The sequence below is a fragment of the Quercus suber genome, unplaced genomic scaffold, assembly GCF_002906115.3.
Source record: "Quercus suber isolate HL8 unplaced genomic scaffold, Cork oak 2.0 scaffold_663, whole genome shotgun sequence".
In the NCBI taxonomy this organism is placed as follows: Eukaryota; Viridiplantae; Streptophyta; class Magnoliopsida; order Fagales; family Fagaceae; genus Quercus; species Quercus suber.
In genome coordinates this window covers 76,950-95,000 of record NW_027070104.1, presented here as the reverse complement: position 1 = coordinate 95,000, position 18,051 = coordinate 76,950, and the positions used below count along the sequence as shown (strand labels likewise).

The window sequence follows — 18,051 nt, the reverse complement described above, 5'->3', positions numbered from 1 at the left end:
CTACTCACACCTCTTCCTCTTGTTTTGATTTAGTGCATGTTGATATCTGGGGTCCTTACTCTACTCCTTCTTTAAATGGCTCAAAGTACTTTCTTACCATTGTGGATGACTATAGTAGGTGCACTTGGGTCTTTTTGTTATCACAAAAGTCTGATGCATTTATTTAATTCAATCTTTTTACAATATGGTGTTTACTTAGTTTCATTCTACAATTAAAGAAATCAGATCCAATAATGGTTCTGAGTTTGCTTTATAGTCTTTTTATAGTTCTAAGGGGATTATTCACCAACTGTCTTGTGTAGAAACCCTTCTACAAAACTCTACTGTTGAAAAGAAACACCAACACCTTCTTAATGTGGCTAGGGCTTTAAGATTTCAAGCTAATTTGCCTTTAAAATTTTGGGGTGACTGTGTTCTTACTGCCTTTATCTCATTAATAGAATTCCAAGTCCCTTGTTAGACAATGTTACACCTTATGAGAAATTGTTAGGCCATCCACCTACTTATAATCACCTAAGGGTGTTTGGTTGTCTTTGTTATGCTTCCACTTTTAGTAGAAATAGATCTAAATTTGATCCTAGAGTAAGGGTTTGCATCTTTCTTGGTTATCCACGTGGTATTAAATGTTACAAGTTGTATGATTTGGCCACCAGAACCTGTTTCTTTTCTAGAGATGTCATTTTCAAAGAAACTGTTTTTCTTTTCAAATCTTGGTTTTCAAACACTATTCCACCTCCACTAGTTATTGATTCCATGTTTCCTTCTAATCCTTGTGTTTCCATTCAGTCTTCTCCACTTCATTCTATTCCAACTCCTTTACCTACTGTTTTTGCTAAGTTTTCTCCACCCTTTAACATTTGTGATACTGCTGTACCACCTGATGAATTTCCCGATCTTGTTCCTTCTAATTCTTCCCTTCCTGATGCTTCACTGCCATCTGTTTCTCCACCTGTACCTCCTCTTGTTGAGAATGTTATACCCCTTAGACATTCCTCTAGGGTCTGTAAGCCTACTACCTATCTTAGGGATTACCACTGTAATCTTGTCTCTACTTCAATCTTGGCCTCAGCTTCACTCCTCTCCTCATTTGACTCCAATGCTTCAAGTTTAGGTATCTTGTATCCTTTATCCTCTACTCTCTCTTATGACAAATTGTCCACACCACATAAGGCTTTTTCTATCGCTTTGACCATTCATAAAGAACTTGAGTCCTATGCTCAAGCCCTTTTGGATCCTAGATGGCAAATTGCTATGCAAGCTGAGATAGAATCTTTGTGAGCCAATAATACTTGGGTGATGACTTTCTTGCCACCTGGTAAGGTTCCAATTGGTTGTAAATGGGTCTATAAAATTAAGCTTAAGGCATATGGGTCTGTTGAGAGGTATAAAGCTAGCTTAGTGGCTAAAGGGTACACACAGACTGAAGGCATTGATTTTTATGAAACATTCTCTCTTGTTGTGAAGTTTATTACTGTCAGAACTTTGCTTGCTTTAGTTGTTGTTTAGAGTTGGCATCTATCTCAATTAGATGTCAACAATACTTTCTTACATGGAAATTTACTTGATGAGGTTTACATGGTTCCACCTCCTGGTTTTGGCAGCAAAAGGGAGGTATGAAAGCCCACAAAATCTTTGTATGGTCTTAAACAAGCTAGTAGATAGTGGTTTGCTAAGCTTTCTTCCACCATCATCAACCATGGCTTTGTTCAATCCAAATCTAACTATTCAGTGTTTACCAGAATTCAAAAGGGCTCTATCATCATCCTCTTGGTCTATGTTGATGATATTTTGATGAAAAATAATAATGATGTGGATGCTGTCAATGTCTTCCAACATTTTCTGGATAACAAGTTTAAACTTAAATACTTAGGAACTCTCAAGTATTTCTTAGTTCTTGAAGTTGCCAGAACAACTAAGGGTCAGTCCTTATGTCAGAGAAAATTTACTCTTGAGCTCTTGTCAGATACAGATTTATTAGCTTGCAAGCCTTCAAATGTTCCTATGGATTAATCTGCCAAATTGAGCAGTGGAGTTGGAGGTGATGTTCCTGATCCTTCATTGTATAGAAGATTAATTGGGAAATTACTATATCTGACTTTGACAAGACCAGACATTAGCTATTCAGTTCACAAGCTGAGTCAATTCATGAGTGTTCCCAAGTTGCCACATCTACAAGCTGCCTACAAGATACTTAAATACTTGAAAAAGACACCAGGACAAGGTCTCTTTCTATCTGCAGATTCAAAATTGCAATTGAAATGTGGCGAAAACACCATTTTGGTCCTTACATTTTGGGGTCACAATCACTTTGGTTTTTACATTTTGGTAGCAGTCAATTTGGTCCCTGTTATTTTCAACTTGAAATCAATTTGGTCCCTACTGTTAACTCACTAACGGAAAATGTTTATGTGGCTAACGAATTGTACAGTTGACACACTTCATGCTTATGTGGCTACTAAAATAATAATGTAATATTTTAATTGGTATTTTTAAAAGCCACATTAGGAGTTTAATCCAGTTTTTCTTGCAATTTCTTAGTAGCCAAATACAGCAACCAAAATATTCTTTGAGGAGTTTAATCCAGAATAATCCAAACCCATAATATGTTTGTTAAGGACTTTAACCAAACCTAGACTAAATCCCTTAACCAAAAAAAAATCTCAAAATCCCTTAACACCTTTCACAAAAACCAAGATTCAAAACTAATGAGAGAACACAAAATCTAAACCAGTACCCTAGCCACCATTGTCAAACCAAATTTTTTTTCCTCAAATCTGCAAATTTTTATATCTCACAAACTCAAAACACAAGAAAGAAAGATCTACATTATAGTTACATAAACAAATAGTATCCCAGAAAAAAGAAAAAAAGAAAAAGAAAAGATCAACGTTGAGCTGCTTCTCTAGTAGTGCCTGATGAGATTGAGCTATTAAGGTTGTTCTTGAAAATGACATCAATCTCTTTAGGATCATCATCGCCAAACCGATCACTTCCTATGTTTCCTACATTATGTCAAACATTGATGACAAAGTTACAAATTCTAAAGTAAATTATACTTCGCCAAACTGATTTCTAAATAGTTCTAGGAATAAATCATAAAAAAATCACTCCTAATTCTCCAATGTTTCATTTTGTTAAATTCATTTTATTTTTTCTTTTAAAAATCATTCTATTTTTTCAATGTTTTGACGTGGATTTTATTATGTAGATGTGGTTTTTAAAATAACAATTAAAATATTTTATTATTATTTTCGTAGCCACGTCGGCATAAAGTGTGCTAACTGTGTAATCCGTTAGCCATGTAAGCATTTTCTATTAGTGAGTTAACGGTAAGGACCAAATTGACTCTAGGCTGAAAATAACAGGGACCAAATTGACTGCTACCAAAATGTAATGACCAAAATAGTGTTTTCGCCATGAAATGTTACTGTGATGCTGATTGGGCAGCATGTGTGGATACCAGAAGGTCTATCTCTGGCTTTTGTATCTTTTTAGATGAGACCTTGATGTCCTGGAAGTGTAAAAAGTAGCAAGTGGTTTCCAGGTCTTTTGCTGAATCTGAGTACAGGGCTATGGGTACTATCACTAGTGAGATAGTCCGGTTAATTACATTGTTTGATACTTTTGGTGTTCACCACAAGCAACCTGTTGCACTTTACTGTTGATAGCAAAGCAGCTCTTTATATTGCTGCCAATCCAGTATATCATGAGAGGACCAAACACATTGAAGTTGATTGTCACTTCATTAGGGAGAAGATCCAAGATGGAGTGATCAAGACCTTTCATGTTCCTACACGGCATCAATTGGCAGACCTATTCACAAAGCCTCTAGCTCAAAGACAGTTCTTGTATCTTTTATCCAAGATGAACTTAATTAACATGTACAGTTAATCTTGAGGGGGAGTGTTAAAGGATGAAGCTCAAGGCTACAAAGCAGCTTGCAGTTGTAGCAGATAGAAAGGAAGAAGCAAAGATGCTACAAGTCGTATTGTATAAGTAGTTCTAGAGCAACAAGTCGTTTAATATTGATGTAATTAGTTAGCAAGTAGTGGACACGTGTTAGCTTTGTATTGGTAGATTGATTAGTTAGTTTGTTTGTTAATCATTTGTTAAGTTTTCCCACCTATTCTTACTGTATATAAGAAACAGAGGTCCTATATTTATAATACACAGAATCATTCACATACAATTCTCTCTTTCTCTGGTTTCCTTGAGTTCCACCATTGTTGAAGGTGTATATGCTTGAATTCTAACATTGGGATTTTGTAGAATTTCAGTGTGGCACTTGGGCTTGAAAGTTTGAAATATGATATGCCGGCGAGGTTTATTTTTTTGGATTTGGTTGGCCTGTTTGTACTCTGATACCAAGTTGTTGCAGGACAATATCAATAGTAAAATTAAAGTATATCCCTAAGACTTAGCACTTAGGATTTGCTTAAAATCAGCATTAAGCTAGAAAACTTGGAAATCAACACCCAACAATTTGGAAAAATCTCCAACCTAAAATTTTATTCCTCAAAAAGTATACTTAAAAAACACCATCGGAGCCTTCCAGCCTCCAGGACGAAAAGAGAATGTCCATAAAACTCTCAACTGGTAATAATCTAAAACACCAATCCCAATCTGAACTCAGAATAAAATGAAAGTCTAAACTAATCCAATTACTACATAAGAAATCCAATCTCTCACGAGATAAAGATAATCTAAAATAATCAATTCCAAAATAATTGTGTTAAGCTCCCGCATCACAAATGTAGCTTGATCTTAGCCTTTTTCAGTTGTCACTAACTTAGATTAGAAGGGATAGACATGAACCAAAATAGCTAATGCAAAGCAACAATCCAACCATATAAACCTTCAAGATCTGAATATGATAAGGTCTTATTGCAATATTTTTTTTAATCAAAATTTAATGAGATATATGCAAAGAAACATCAATTATTGTAATATAATACTGCAGGGTAAAAGTTTCCCGATTAACAAAGCACATAAAGGAACATTAGGTGCCTACCGGTTCAAGATCACCCCAGGGAAGTCTTCCAGTTAACATTTCAAGAACAGTACAACCTACACTCCAAATATCTACAGCAAGAATAGCATAAGGGTTGGAAGGCTCCAAACCTTGCACGAGCTGCATAAAAGACAATGAACTCAGTAGGGGAAGATACAGGCCTATGACAAATTGATGTAGCAGCAAGAAAATACCTCTGGAGCCGTCCAGTGTGCAGTTCCAATGAAATAAAGCTTAGTTGGGTCTGCGTGTAGAGCAAGCTGTGCAATAATAAGTCCCAAATTTCTTAAGCCCAATATTAGACACATCATCTAGAATCCCAGAAAGCAAATTATAAAGGAAAGTTGGCAACAACAATTCTTTCATTTTATTTTATTGATAAGTTGGCAACAACAATAAAAGAGAACATGAATGGTTTTAATAATGAACATGATTTACATCAACTTATCAAATTAGGTAGGTAGTCACTCATATTTCTTTGAATTATTCTCAACCAGGGGGTAATTTTCTTTTAAATGCTTGAAGTATGGAATGAATAAAACATAGAGAGAAAAGCAATATTACTGATTGTAATATTTTACAAGAGCATTATTTATACCAAGGATTACACTACGCTATATATTCTGCTTTCTTATAACAAGGGCCATGCTGTTGTCACATTTATAGATTTGATCACAATTGAACATTTGAGCATAAAAATCAAAGTTTTGAATTCTATTGCGGATTAACAATTGGAATGGAATATTCCGGTACTGGTGTGTTTCGGTGCACCATTTCAAGATTATGCACCGGATATATACACACACATGTACATAATTTATATATTTACAACTTCATATTTCATTATATCTAATTAACCAAAATAAATAAATAAATAAATATGATATGGGAATAAAAAGAGTCAAATGATGACTTTTGGGCTTCAAAGTTTAAAATATGCTGGAATAACCAAAATTCGTTTGGTACACAGAAATAGTCCGGAACAACCCGGAATTTAGACCAAAACAGAACAAGGGGTTATGTGCACCAAATTAAGGACCGGAATGGAACGGAATTTAAAACATTGATACAAATGTCAATTTATCTTCTTTAAAAATAAATTCGTCCACAAATATTGAGAACCTTCCGTAATGAGGAAAAAAAAAGTAGGTGAAGTCGAAAGATATTTTCTTACCAAAAGTTCAAGATGATGAGGGACTGTTAAGGTGAATCTAAGTACAGGAAGAAGAAGAATATGAAAAAAAATACCATCTACTAAATGTATAAGGAAGAACAACTACATCAAAAGAGAAATCATTATGCAAGATAAAAATCTAAGCACAAGATGATACAGTAATAAAGAAGAAGAAAACGAACTCACACATTTAGCCGTCCCAAAATCAGCAAGCCTGACAACTCCAGATGAATCAATGAGCAAATTAGCCCCTTTGATGTCCCTATCGACACATGAAAAATAAATAAATCCAAACGTCATGTTAAACAAATTATCCCCAAGACTACTTCCATGCTAAAGAGATGCATAGAAATTTCACGTGCTTATAATAAGAGTTAAATTCTAATTTGCAACACTAAGTAGATTGTTTCAACAAATCAAATCAAACGTGAATTGCACCTGTGAACTATATTTTTGCTATGCAAGTAATCCAACCCAGAGAGAATATGGGTAGTAAATCGGCGAATATCAGATTCTGGTATGGCTCCATTATCCTTAATATATTTTTTGATTGAACCTCCAGGAACATACTCCAGATATATACGAAGCCAGCTATCAACCTACATGCATAACATTAATTTCACACATTGCTGCAAGGATACTACAGTAAACAATGTTGAGAATGGCTAAACATGCAAACTGGGAGAATACTCACTATTTCGCTGTCATAATATTGTACAATATTTGGATGCTTCAGCTCGCTGAGAAGTTTGATTTCCTGAAACCAATAAGGAGTAATAGAGGCATGAGGCAAGAAATCCAAATAAATAATTATAAAGACAATTTACAAACAGAAAGAACCATGAGAATTATAATGACAATTTACCAAAACAATAATAATAATAATAATAATAATAAATATTTATTTATTTATGTAAATTCTATAGCTCAACATCTAAGAACGCATGTCATACATAGTTACATACTCCTCACACACACAGAACAAAGATCAAACCAAACTACATTAAAAAAATCACTGGCCAAACATCGACCAACTAAGATACTTTTACCTTCTAATGAATTACATAAGTTAGAATCATTCTGGATAATTACTTTCAAGAGATAAAATTTTCCCTTACCATAATGCCACTCTAGAGGTGATACAAGAGGCAATGGGAAGACAGTCCATTAAGTCCTCTTTTGGGTTTTATTTAAGTTTGGTTATTTAGTTGGGCTTGGTAGTAAAAGCCTAAGGAGTCTAAGTTCATGTCTTATTAGGGTTTGAAGAAATCCTATTTTGAGTCTTCTAAATAAAGAATTGTAATGCATTATGTTAAAGGAGATTATTTTTAGACTTAAGAGCTATGAAGCTTTTTTAAGGTTAGTGTAATGCAAACTTCACTGAGGTGTAGGGACGGACCTAGGAGGGGGCTCTTGGGTCCCCAAAGGGACCTGGGCCCCCGGGCCTAGGAAAAAATAAAAAATAATAGGTATTTTTAAGGCTTAGAGTTGGTTGAACCACATCAAAATATTGTTGTCTTGTTTGGGTTTTTTATTTTTTTATTTTTTTATTTTTTATTTTTGGTTTGTGTAATGCCCTTCCACAAGCCCCATATCATAACAAGAACAAACAACTTCTTAGTGAAAATGGACGACCATTGATTTTTGTTATAGTATGGGTTTGGATACAGTGGTTAGTCACGGCGCGTTTCACTTGTTGCGTTTTCTTCTTTTTTTTGGCCGGCTTTTTTGACTTTGGGGGACAAAGTTTACTGTGCATATATTGTGCATGTACTGTTCACGTACTGTTCATGCACTGTTTACACATTAAAAATATTAAAAGTGGGTCCTACGGTACTATTCATATATTTAAAAATTATTTTGTTACAGTGTTTTCAGCAACAATCAATTTTTAGCAACTTTCAGCAACAATAAGTACTATCTAAACAGACCCTATATAGTCTTATAGGGAGAGTTCCTAAGGATGGAAAGTTAACAAACACAGACATACACCATTACCAGTAAAATTAAATATATAACTATAAAACAAGAAGTAAAATGTGTGGTCCATTAATATGCCTATGCAATAATTAGCCTAAGCATACTTGCGCCTACTAGGTCAACCATAACCAATGTTCACATGTTCAGGTTCCAACTATTCATTGCATGCATGTCTGGCATAGTTTACCCACTGACAGCTTTGTGCTATTGAGGAAATGGATGTGCTAATGGTTTCCCTATTAGAAGGTCCAAGATATGGGATGCAAGGTAAACCTTTTTTTTTCACACATATAATGAGCAAAAAAAATCTCCCCAAGATATGTTTGCAAAGAATTCCCTAAGATATGAACAAAAGTAAACACTTTGCTGCAGCTATTAACCCATGCTGGTAGCAGAAAATAACCACATTTACAAATCAAGAAAATTCAGACCTTGAACTTTAATCCTTACTATAAGATTTCCTTCAATAAACCAAGACAAAAGCTTGATACGTTTGATAACAATATATATAATTATAGAGTGAAACTAGTAGTGCAAAAATTCTGGAGACTGGCCTGCCATAACTGCTTTATAGAGAGTGCAGATCTTTCGTCATCAGGAAATATTCTAACTTCCTTTATTGCACATGGAACTCGAGTATTCCTGTAAGAAAAGTGTAACTATACTAAAGACATTGATGCAGGTGAAGAAACTAGCACAAGAAGGACATCAAACATATATACCATTTGGTGGCCAAGTAAACACTTCCAAATGAACCGCGCCCAATAAGTTTTTCTTTTTGCCATTGGCTATCTATACCTAATGACACCAATAATTCAACAATAGGTTGGGGAGTGGGAGCAAACGGTGAAGGTGTGGCTGCTCCAGGACAAATACTTTGCACTGTTGAGATTTCAAGAGATTAATTAGAATGACAATTTATTTTCATTTTAAATAAAAAGATATGTGGATTTTCCATTCCTTCTCCCACGTCTATTGAGGAATTGAAATTCAACTCAATTCAAACCCCTTAATTATTTTACCAAAAGAAAATTGTTATGAGTGTGTTAATTAAGTGCATTAACTATTATCAATTGTAGATCGAAGAGATTTTAATAAAACTTAAATACAAAAATTTAATTAATAATCTTACGTCTCAAAAAGCAAGAAAATAATTTTTAAACAAAAGATAAAAAATTAAAATATAGAAAGATAAATAAATATTATTTATTTTATATTTAAATATTACGAATCATCTCATTTAAAACGTATTGAGCCCCTTGCAACGGTTTACTTTTATTATGAAAAGGATCCACTAGCACCTTAAATAACTTCAATAATATGCAAACAGTACTTCCTAAAAAGACTCGCCAATTATGAAGTAAAATTACTCACACAAAAGAAGAAAGAGATGGAAGTACCTTTCAATTTGAAATCAGGAAAATACGTTTGCACCGTCTCCCACATTTGCGCCCCTATAGTCGGCACCATTTGCGAATCAACCAGACTGCAGAACCTGACGATACTGTTGTCCAACTTTTCAAGTCTGCGACGGTATAAGAATTTGAGATACAATTTCCACCACCGTATTTTCAAGAAATTGCGAACCAGGTTCTCACCCATTTTCATTTGTTCGATCAAGCCCCATGTTTCTTCCCCTTCTGGGAAATCAAATTGTTTTGCATATTTCATTATAGGCGCCAAACGATCTAACGTGGATTTGAGGCGCGTAAGAATGGGTTCGAAGTTCTTGGCTTTGTACAACACATCTCTAACTGTGTCATGTAAATCCGCAAAGCTCGCTCCAAGTGCTGCCCCAAGAGCAGTCCCTCCAACCACTGCTGCTGCCATAAATTGTTCTGTATCCAATATATTTGGAAATTCAATTAAGAAACAAAACCACTCTACCCAACTATGCCAAATTTTTTTGAATTTTTCTTCTTTTTCCTTTTTAAGATGAATTTGATTTTTATTCAAATAAATGAAAAGGTGCAAGTGCAACACGGTAAAAGTAAACTAGCAGTGAAATGAACTCCTATAGACATCGAATTCTTCTTATAGTATTTAAATCAACTCCTATAGTCAAATTTGGTCAAAAAGTCCCACTTTTCAATTTTTGCTAATCTACAATTTACAACAACTACCTCAACAAGTCGGAGCTCTAAGAGAGAAACCACTCGGCTGATGTGAATCAGACCAAACTTGACGGAATCGAAGTTCTTGGAAACCTCCGCCGTGTTGATCTGAGAGAGAGAGTCACAGAAGGAGGGAGAGAGTGAGATTTGGAAATAAACAAATTATCTCTATTTGATTTTGATGTAATGAAGATTACAATGTTTACCGAATTGAAATACTCAAAGAGCTACTTAGTCAACACTCTAAAGTCTGAACGATGAACTTTGAACGCTTGAATTAGTGACTGTTTGGAAAGCCACGTCTGTGCTTGGCATTTAAAAGGTAGGTACTGTACACTTATCAGCCAACTCCTTTAGACGAAGATTATATATTTTGTTGGGTCTCACACTGCAATATTTAAAAATTATTTTGTTACAGTACTTTCAGTAATAAATTTTTAATTTTCAGCAAATAGGCGGTATTCAAACAGACGTTTAGTCCTTCTAGTTCAGCCCTTCTGTAAAAGCTTCTCTTAAAAAATAATAAGGGCGGTTGTCTTAGACCCATTAAGATAGTGACATATGTTACTATTTGACTGAACCACCATCCAATGGTCCAATGTACTAAAAGTATTAGACCTGGACCCAAAAACAAGAGTAACCACATCAGCTCTTGCAAACTTTGCGTCTATTTTGCACACAAAAAAACTAATTTTTTTTTTAATTTTACACAATCATTTTTACAAAACACTCACATCAGTCTATCTATTTTATACATCTATTCAATAACATATTTATTCTTTTACCGTTTTTATTATTTCTTCACTCACTATCCTTTTCTCTTACAAACCCAACACTACCAAAAAATACTAAAATATTAAATGCACGAGCTACAGTAACCGTGCATATAAAGGGTACAGGTTATTGTAGCACTTGTGCATTTATGCACAATTTTACACTCACTGATATGAGTTTTTTTTTTTTTTTTTTAAGAATGGGTTCGAAGTTCTTGGCTTTGTACAACACATCTCTAACTGTGTCATGTAAATCCGCAAAGCTCGCTCCAAGTGCTGCCCCAAGAGCAGTCCCTCCAACCACTGCTGCTGCCATAAATTGTTCTGTATCCAATATATTTGGAAATTCAATTAAGAAACAAAACCACTCTACCCAACTATGCCAAATTTTTTTGAATTTTTCTTCTTTTTCCTTTTTAAGATGAATTTGATTTTTATTCAAATAAATGAAAAGGTGCAAGTGCAACACGGTAAAAGTAAACTAGCAGTGAAATGAACTCCTATAAACATCGAATTCTTCTTATAGTATTTAAATCAACTCCTATAGTCAAATTTGGTCAAAAAGTCCCACTTTTCAATTTTTGCTAATCTACAATTTACAACAACTACCTCAACAAGTCGGAGCTCTAAGAGAGAAACCACTCGGCTGATGCGAATCAGACCAAACTTGACGGAATCGAAGTTCTTGGAAACCTCCGCCGTGTTGATCTGAGAGAGAGAGTCACAGACGGAGGGAGAGAGTGAGATTTGGAAATAAACAAATTATCTCTATTTGATTTTGATGTAATGAAGATCACAATGTTTACCGAACGATTTAATCATTGAAATACTCAAAGAGCTACTTAGTCAACACTCTAAAGTCTGAACGATGAACTTCGAACGCTTGAATTAGTGACTGTTTGGAAAGCCACGTCTGTGTTTGGCATTTAAAAGGTAGGTACTGTACACTTATCAGCCAACTCCTTTAGACGAAGATTATGGGGTTGTTTGGTAGAGTAGTTTGAAAATTGTTGTTTGTAGTTTTTTGAAATATGTGTGGGTGAAAAAGTGTATTAAAATGCGTAAAATGCTGTTTAAAAACTAAAAAATGTTGTTTAAAAACACAAACCAAACGGGCCCCATATATTTTGTTGGGTCTCACACTGCAATATTTATATTTAAAAATAGTAATATTTATATTTAAAAATTATTTTGTTACAGTATTTTCAACAATAAATTTTTAATTTTCAGCAAATAAGCGGTATTCAAACAAACGCTTGGTCCTTCTAGTTCAGTCCTTCTGTAAAAGCTTCTCTTAAAAAATAATGAGGGCGGTTTAGGTCCAGTGTCCTAGACCCATTAAGATAGTGACATGTGTTACTATTTGACTGAACCACCATCCAATGGTCCAATGTACTAAAAGTATTAGACCTGGACCCAAAAACAAGAGTAACCACATCAGCTCTTGCAAACTTTACGTCTATTTCGCACACAAAAAAATTACTTTTTTTTTTAATTTTACACACTCATTTTTACAAAACACCCACATCAGTCTATCTATTCTATACATCTATTCAATAACATATTTATTCTTTTACAGTTTTTATTATTTCCTCACTCACTACCCTTTTCTCTTACAAACCCAACACTACCAAAAAATACTAAAATATTAAATGCACGAGCTACAGTAATCATGCATATATGCACGGTTATTGTAGCACTTGTGCATTTATGCACAATTTTACACCCACTAATATGAGTTTTTTTTTTTTTTTGTTCAAAATGTGTAAAATTTACTACTTTTTGTATTTTGCATGAGCTGATGCAATTACTCTAAGATAAAGCAACCGGATTGGACAGAAGTCTGGTTTTTCTTTTCGGTTTTACGCTCCTTTTTTTTAATGTATTTGAATCTTTCAAATTAGAAGTTCTTTAGGGCAAACTATTGCTTATTTATTGGTAAGTATATTACTATATTAGCTATTTTCTCTTCCATACAAAAAAAATAAAAGAAAAGAAAAAACGTTTAAACATATTAGTAGGCGTGAAGTTATTTGAAATAATGAAGAAAGATTAAAAAAATATTCGATATTATTTTTACTGAATTAAGGAGTAATTTAGTATACAAAATGCCAAAATAAGTGTTGAAAAATAAGAGTGAAAAAAAACATTTTCAACATGGAATTAAAGTAAAGAATGAGTGACAAAAACTTCACAGTTCTTTGAATCTAGTGTCTCTCTAAGATTTTTTTTTTTTTTTCTATTGTTAAAAAAAAATTAAATTATACAAAATATAATAATAAGAAAACGTCAATATATTAATGTAAAATAAAATGCAAATATAAAAAGTTTTACAATTTGCTTCTACTAACAAAATTTAAAGGTAAAAAGGATTGGTGAGAATTAAAAATATGAAATGAAATTAATAAAGTGAGAGAGAGTCTGAAATAATAATAAACAAAACGAAAATAGAGAGAGAAGAAGAGAAGGGGGGGGGGGGGGAAGAGTAATGAGTGATACATGCTAAGACTAGAACTGAGCCGTTAAGAAGTGCAATATTATTATAGTTGCAAAACCAAAGAGAGCAGAGTTGTCGACGCCACCGATGAAAACTCATGGCCACGATATCTCTTTTGGTACCATTTTTTTAGGAAAAATGAAATTAAAAATTATTTTTTATAGAATGGGTTAAACAATTTATGAATCTCAATTATTAGGGGGTTCTTATTTTTGTTTTTAATGATATTTTTGTTGAATATTTTGTTCATTTGTTGTTATTTAGCTTGATTTAGTTATTGTTTAGGTTATGTTTGCTATTTTTTGGCCCAATTTTTATTGTTATTATTTGGACTTTTAATTTTTTGTTTAAGGGTTAAGGATTATGTTTGGTGGGCAAGGTTATTTACTTATTTTGTGTAATGCTAGGGAGACAACAAAATGTCACTACAATTTCACAACATATCTAAATTAGCATATCAAAAAATTAAATTAGAGACCGTGGTGAGCTCATGTGTGAGTTGGCATACTAATTTAGAAATATAAAATTACTGGGAGAGAGAGAGAGAGAGAGAGAGAGAGATGATGGTCAAAATAGGTTAATTATAAAATAATTTTTATAATTTTTTTTTTTTTGCAAATATAATTTTTTGTTGGCAAGTCACCGTAACTTCTATCTATTTGTATAGCCACCCCTGTTAGAATCCTTCACTTTGTAGCTCAAGCATAGTAAGTTTTCTTAACTCTCTAAATTTTTATGATGGTGTTTCTTATTTGTAAAATAATATATTTTGTGACTTTTTTTTTTTTTTGGATTTGCGTGTATTCTTGAGATATATATTATATATATATTAAACGATGAAATAAACAAAAACATTATATATTATTAAAAACAATGTAAATAACTAAAATTATAAATTATTAAAAAAATCATCATTATTATTATGGGTTCTGTTAACAGATATCCTTAGGATATTTGTTAGTGAACCATTTTTAACAAGTTTTGATAACTTTTGGTGTCTTAGCACCCATCGGGTATACTTCTGGGTTCGATCCCCGCATCTTCACTTTACAAAAAAAAAGAGGGCTAGACCAAATTATTGAATGAGAAAGGACAATCGAGCAAATCAGCTGCTTGTCCAATAAGCTGTGCAACAATAAGTCCCAAATTACTTAAGCCCAATATTAGAAACATCAACTAGAATATCCCAGAAAGCAAATTATAATGGCAAGTTGGTAACGACAGTTTATTTTATTGGTAAGCTATCAAAAACAATAAAGGAGGCCACGAATGGTTATAATGATAAACAAGATGATACACCAATTTATAAAATTAGTGTGGGGAAAAAAAGCCCAAAGCTGCTTAATGGGCTCGGAACCCCTTGTTAAGTACTATTGTTTTTCCGAGGATCAATAGGTGGTTGAGGCGGCCCATCTAAAGCAGGAAACCCAGAAGCAGAGGGGGAGTGTCGTCCGAAGAGGTCACCACTGGTCCGAAGACGTCTTGCTCCTCGGCTACGAAGAGCCTTGATCAAATGAACGTGTGGAGGGTCCGACTAATCTTCCTAACAATCCCAACGGTAATGATAGATCCTGGGTGGATCCGGAGATGATCAGAACTATAAAATATCTAAAGGAAAAGCTGCTACCATCGCATTTAATGCTCTACAACAGCTTTTCTGGCCGCATTTATGTGGAGAAGACCCCTGAACAGTGCAACCTCAGCTACCGCCACTCACAAAGAACTAAAGTAGACACATGACGTGACATGCACTTGAGTAGATGCGCGGATGGAGAATAGGTGGACGATGGAGATGATAGGAAGGAATGTTATATAAAGAAGAAGGGCCCCTGATAATGGGGACCGGAAAAGAGAAAGAGAAAGAGAGAGAAAAGTTTTACTGTAGCTCTGAATGTTGTAATCACTGTTCACTCAATAAAACACCTCTTCGGACATTCATTCATGGAGTTGTTCAAACTTTAGTTCATGTTATCATCACTGCATGTAACCTAGCCAACTGTTCTGTGCTTCATAACCATCCTAGCTCTTTTGCCCACTCTCTACAAATTCATTGTTCTGGGTTCGTTGGGCCTTTAACCCACATCCTTTGGGCTTGGGCTACAAAAATAGACCCTACAATTGGCGCCGTCTGTGGGAAGAGCTTGCGCAGGGGTGGAGACAACAGTAGGTGATGGCTGAACGCGGTGCACAAGAAGCGGAGTCTAGGGCATCCCAGCACGAGGACCCTTTCCTTAACCTGGAGCAGAGACAAGACCGCGAGGGCAGCGTGCACACCATACCCCCTGGTCAGGGCCAGTCACATGGCGGAAGCCACGTGTCACATACAGAGAAGAACCGAGATTTGCAGCGGGAGGTTGACTAGCTAAAAAGGGAGTTACGCCATGCAAAGAGGAAACGGGCTTCCTCGTACTCTGATGAGGACCCTGATGATGAGCTGGACATCACCTATCAACCCAAATCCAGGACACCAGCCAGCGAGTCCTATACCTATGAATAGGAATCTCCTCACAAGGGGCAACGCAGAAGTCCATCACGTGGAGATGTCGGAAGCGACGCCATGAGCAAGGCTCTAAACCAGATTTCCAGGTCACCCTTCACGAGCAGGATCGAAGAGGCCAGACTTCCTCGGCACTTTAACCAACCAACGTTCACCATCTACAACAGCAAAACAGACCCCGTGGAACACGTGAGTCATTTTAACCAAAGGATGGATGTCTACTCCAGGGACGAAGCGCTGATGTGCAAGGTTTTCCCTTCCAGTCTTGGGCTAGTTGCCATGAGGTGGTTCGATGGACTGAGCCCAAATTCCATCAGCTCCTTCAAAGAGCTCACCTAAGCTTTTGGTTCACGATTTGTCACACGCCGAAGAGTGGCCCGACCTCTTTCCTCTCTGCTGTCTTTGACCATGCAGGAAGGAGAATCCCTGAAAGTGTATTCGGATAGATATTGGGAAATGTTTAATGACATGGAGGGCAATTTTGACGCAATGGCCTTAGAAACGTTTAAACTCGGCCTCCCTACCGATCACGGTTTAAGGACGTCCTTGTCTGGTAAGCCCGTTACTAGCATTCGTCAGCTAATGGACCACATTGAGAAGTACAAGAGAGTTGAAGAAAACCAACAACAAGGGAAAGGCAAGGAGAAGGTTATTCCCCTGGAAAGGAGGGATTTCAGGTCGGATCGATACACCAATAGCAAATCGAGGAGAGATTTTCCTGCGCAGTTAGGAACGGCCAACCCCCAGACTGTCAACACCGTATTCAAAGACCCAGTCCACCAAGTTTTAGAAAAGGTCAAGAACGAGCCGTTCTTCAAGTGGCCGAACAAGATGGCAGGGAATCCTGACAGACGTAATCGCAATCTCTACTGCCAATACCACCAGGATCATGGGCACACGACTGAGGACTGCAGGAACTTGTGGATTCATTTGGAACAACTAATCAGCGAGGGAAAATTGCGGCATCTCCTACATCACACCAGTGGCTGAGGAGGTCTGATGAGCACGGACTCCCGGAGGGATGACCCTCTGAAACCCCCATTGGGAACTATCAACGTTATCTTTGCGACCCCAGGGAGAACCAGATCCTAGCCATCCAAGGTCTTGTCTGTGGATCGGTTACCTGCAGGGGAATCTAGCCAGGGTTCGAAAAGGTGCAAGCTTGATGATCAGCTGGTTTTAGGCTTCTCGGACGCCGACAAGGTGGGCACTGTCCAGCCCCATGATGATGCGTTGGTCGTCACCCTTAGAATTGGGGGGTACGATGTGAAACGGGTGATGGTTGTCCAAGGAAGCGCTGCGGAAATAATGTACCCTGATCTCTACAGGGGGCTGAACCTCAAACTTAGTGACTTAACACCATATCATTCTTCACTGATCAGTTTCGAAGGAAGAGTTGTTACCCCGAATGGCCAAATACGACTGCCTGTGCAGACTGGCTCAGAGGTGGTGGAGGTGGATTTCATAGTCGTGGACGTTTTTTTACCCTATACGGCAATTGTAGCCAGACCTTGGCTTCATGCGCTGGGGGCGGTTTCTTCCACCTTGCATCAAAAAATCAAATATCCTTCCGAAGGCCGAGTTTGCGAAATCTAGGGGGATCAATCCGTAGCAAGGTAATGCTTAGTGGCTGCCATTCAACACGAGCCAGGAGCCGAGTCATCAACCAGGGGCTTATAGCAATCGAAGCACCAGTCATCGCCCATGGAAGATCTGGACCAGGGCGCAGGGTGCGAAGATTTGACAAAAGTCATCATTAGGGATAATCCCGAGAAATTCTTTCAACTCGGATCCCAATTGTCGTTGCAGGAAAAAGAGGAGTTAGTGCAACTTCTTAAGGAAAACCTCGATGTATTCATTTGGGAAGCTTATGAAGCCCCTGGGGTGGATCCTCAATTTATATGCCACCATTTGAGAGTAAACCCCATGATCACCCCTGAGAAGCAGCCTCCTCGGCGTCCGTCTAAGGAACACGCTGAGGCAGTCAGAGAAGAAGTGGCAAAGC

General features: G+C 36.3%; 2 protein-coding genes across 2 annotated transcripts; one reads left to right on the top strand and one right to left on the bottom strand.

The window, feature by feature from the left end:
* Window positions 1-2,883: 2,883 nt before the first annotated feature.
* On the bottom strand, window positions 2,884-10,498 carry LOC112028075 (uncharacterized). The gene is made up of 12 exons (XM_065765903.1): window positions 10,289-10,498; window positions 9,566-10,003; window positions 8,888-9,047; window positions 8,720-8,807; window positions 6,880-6,942; window positions 6,624-6,784; window positions 6,372-6,447; window positions 5,206-5,271; window positions 5,012-5,131; window positions 3,461-3,511; window positions 3,283-3,352; window positions 2,884-3,002 (listed from the first exon to the last, which is right to left on the bottom strand). The coding sequence occupies exons 2-12, from the start codon at window positions 9,993-9,995 to the stop codon at window positions 2,884-2,886; spliced, it is 1,404 nt and encodes a 467-aa protein (XP_065621975.1). The 5' UTR covers window positions 9,996-10,003; window positions 10,289-10,498.
* A 6,037-nt stretch (window positions 10,499-16,535) lies between these two features.
* LOC136064311 (uncharacterized) lies at window positions 16,536-17,036 on the top strand. The gene has a single exon (XM_065765902.1). It carries the CDS (start codon window positions 16,536-16,538, stop codon window positions 17,034-17,036), a length of 501 nt encoding a protein of 166 aa, XP_065621974.1.
* The last annotated feature ends 1,015 nt before the right edge of the window (window positions 17,037-18,051 follow it).

Excerpts from the sequence above, each read along its gene's own strand:
- LOC112028075 (XM_065765903.1), bottom strand. The coding sequence starts at position 9,995 with ATGGCAGCAGCAGTGGTTGGAGGGACTGCTCTTGGGGCAGCACTTGGA. Across the intron at positions 6,785-6,879 it reads AATATTATGACAGCGAAATA|GTTGATAGCTGGCTTCGTAT; the intron begins GTGAGTATTCTC and ends TTATGCATGTAG. Across the intron at positions 5,132-5,205 it reads CACACTGGACGGCTCCAGAG|CTCGTGCAAGGTTTGGAGCC; the intron begins GTATTTTCTTGC and ends TCTTTTATGCAG.
- LOC136064311 (XM_065765902.1), top strand. The coding sequence starts at position 16,536 with ATGGCCTTAGAAACGTTTAAACTCGGCCTCCCTACCGATCACGGTTTA.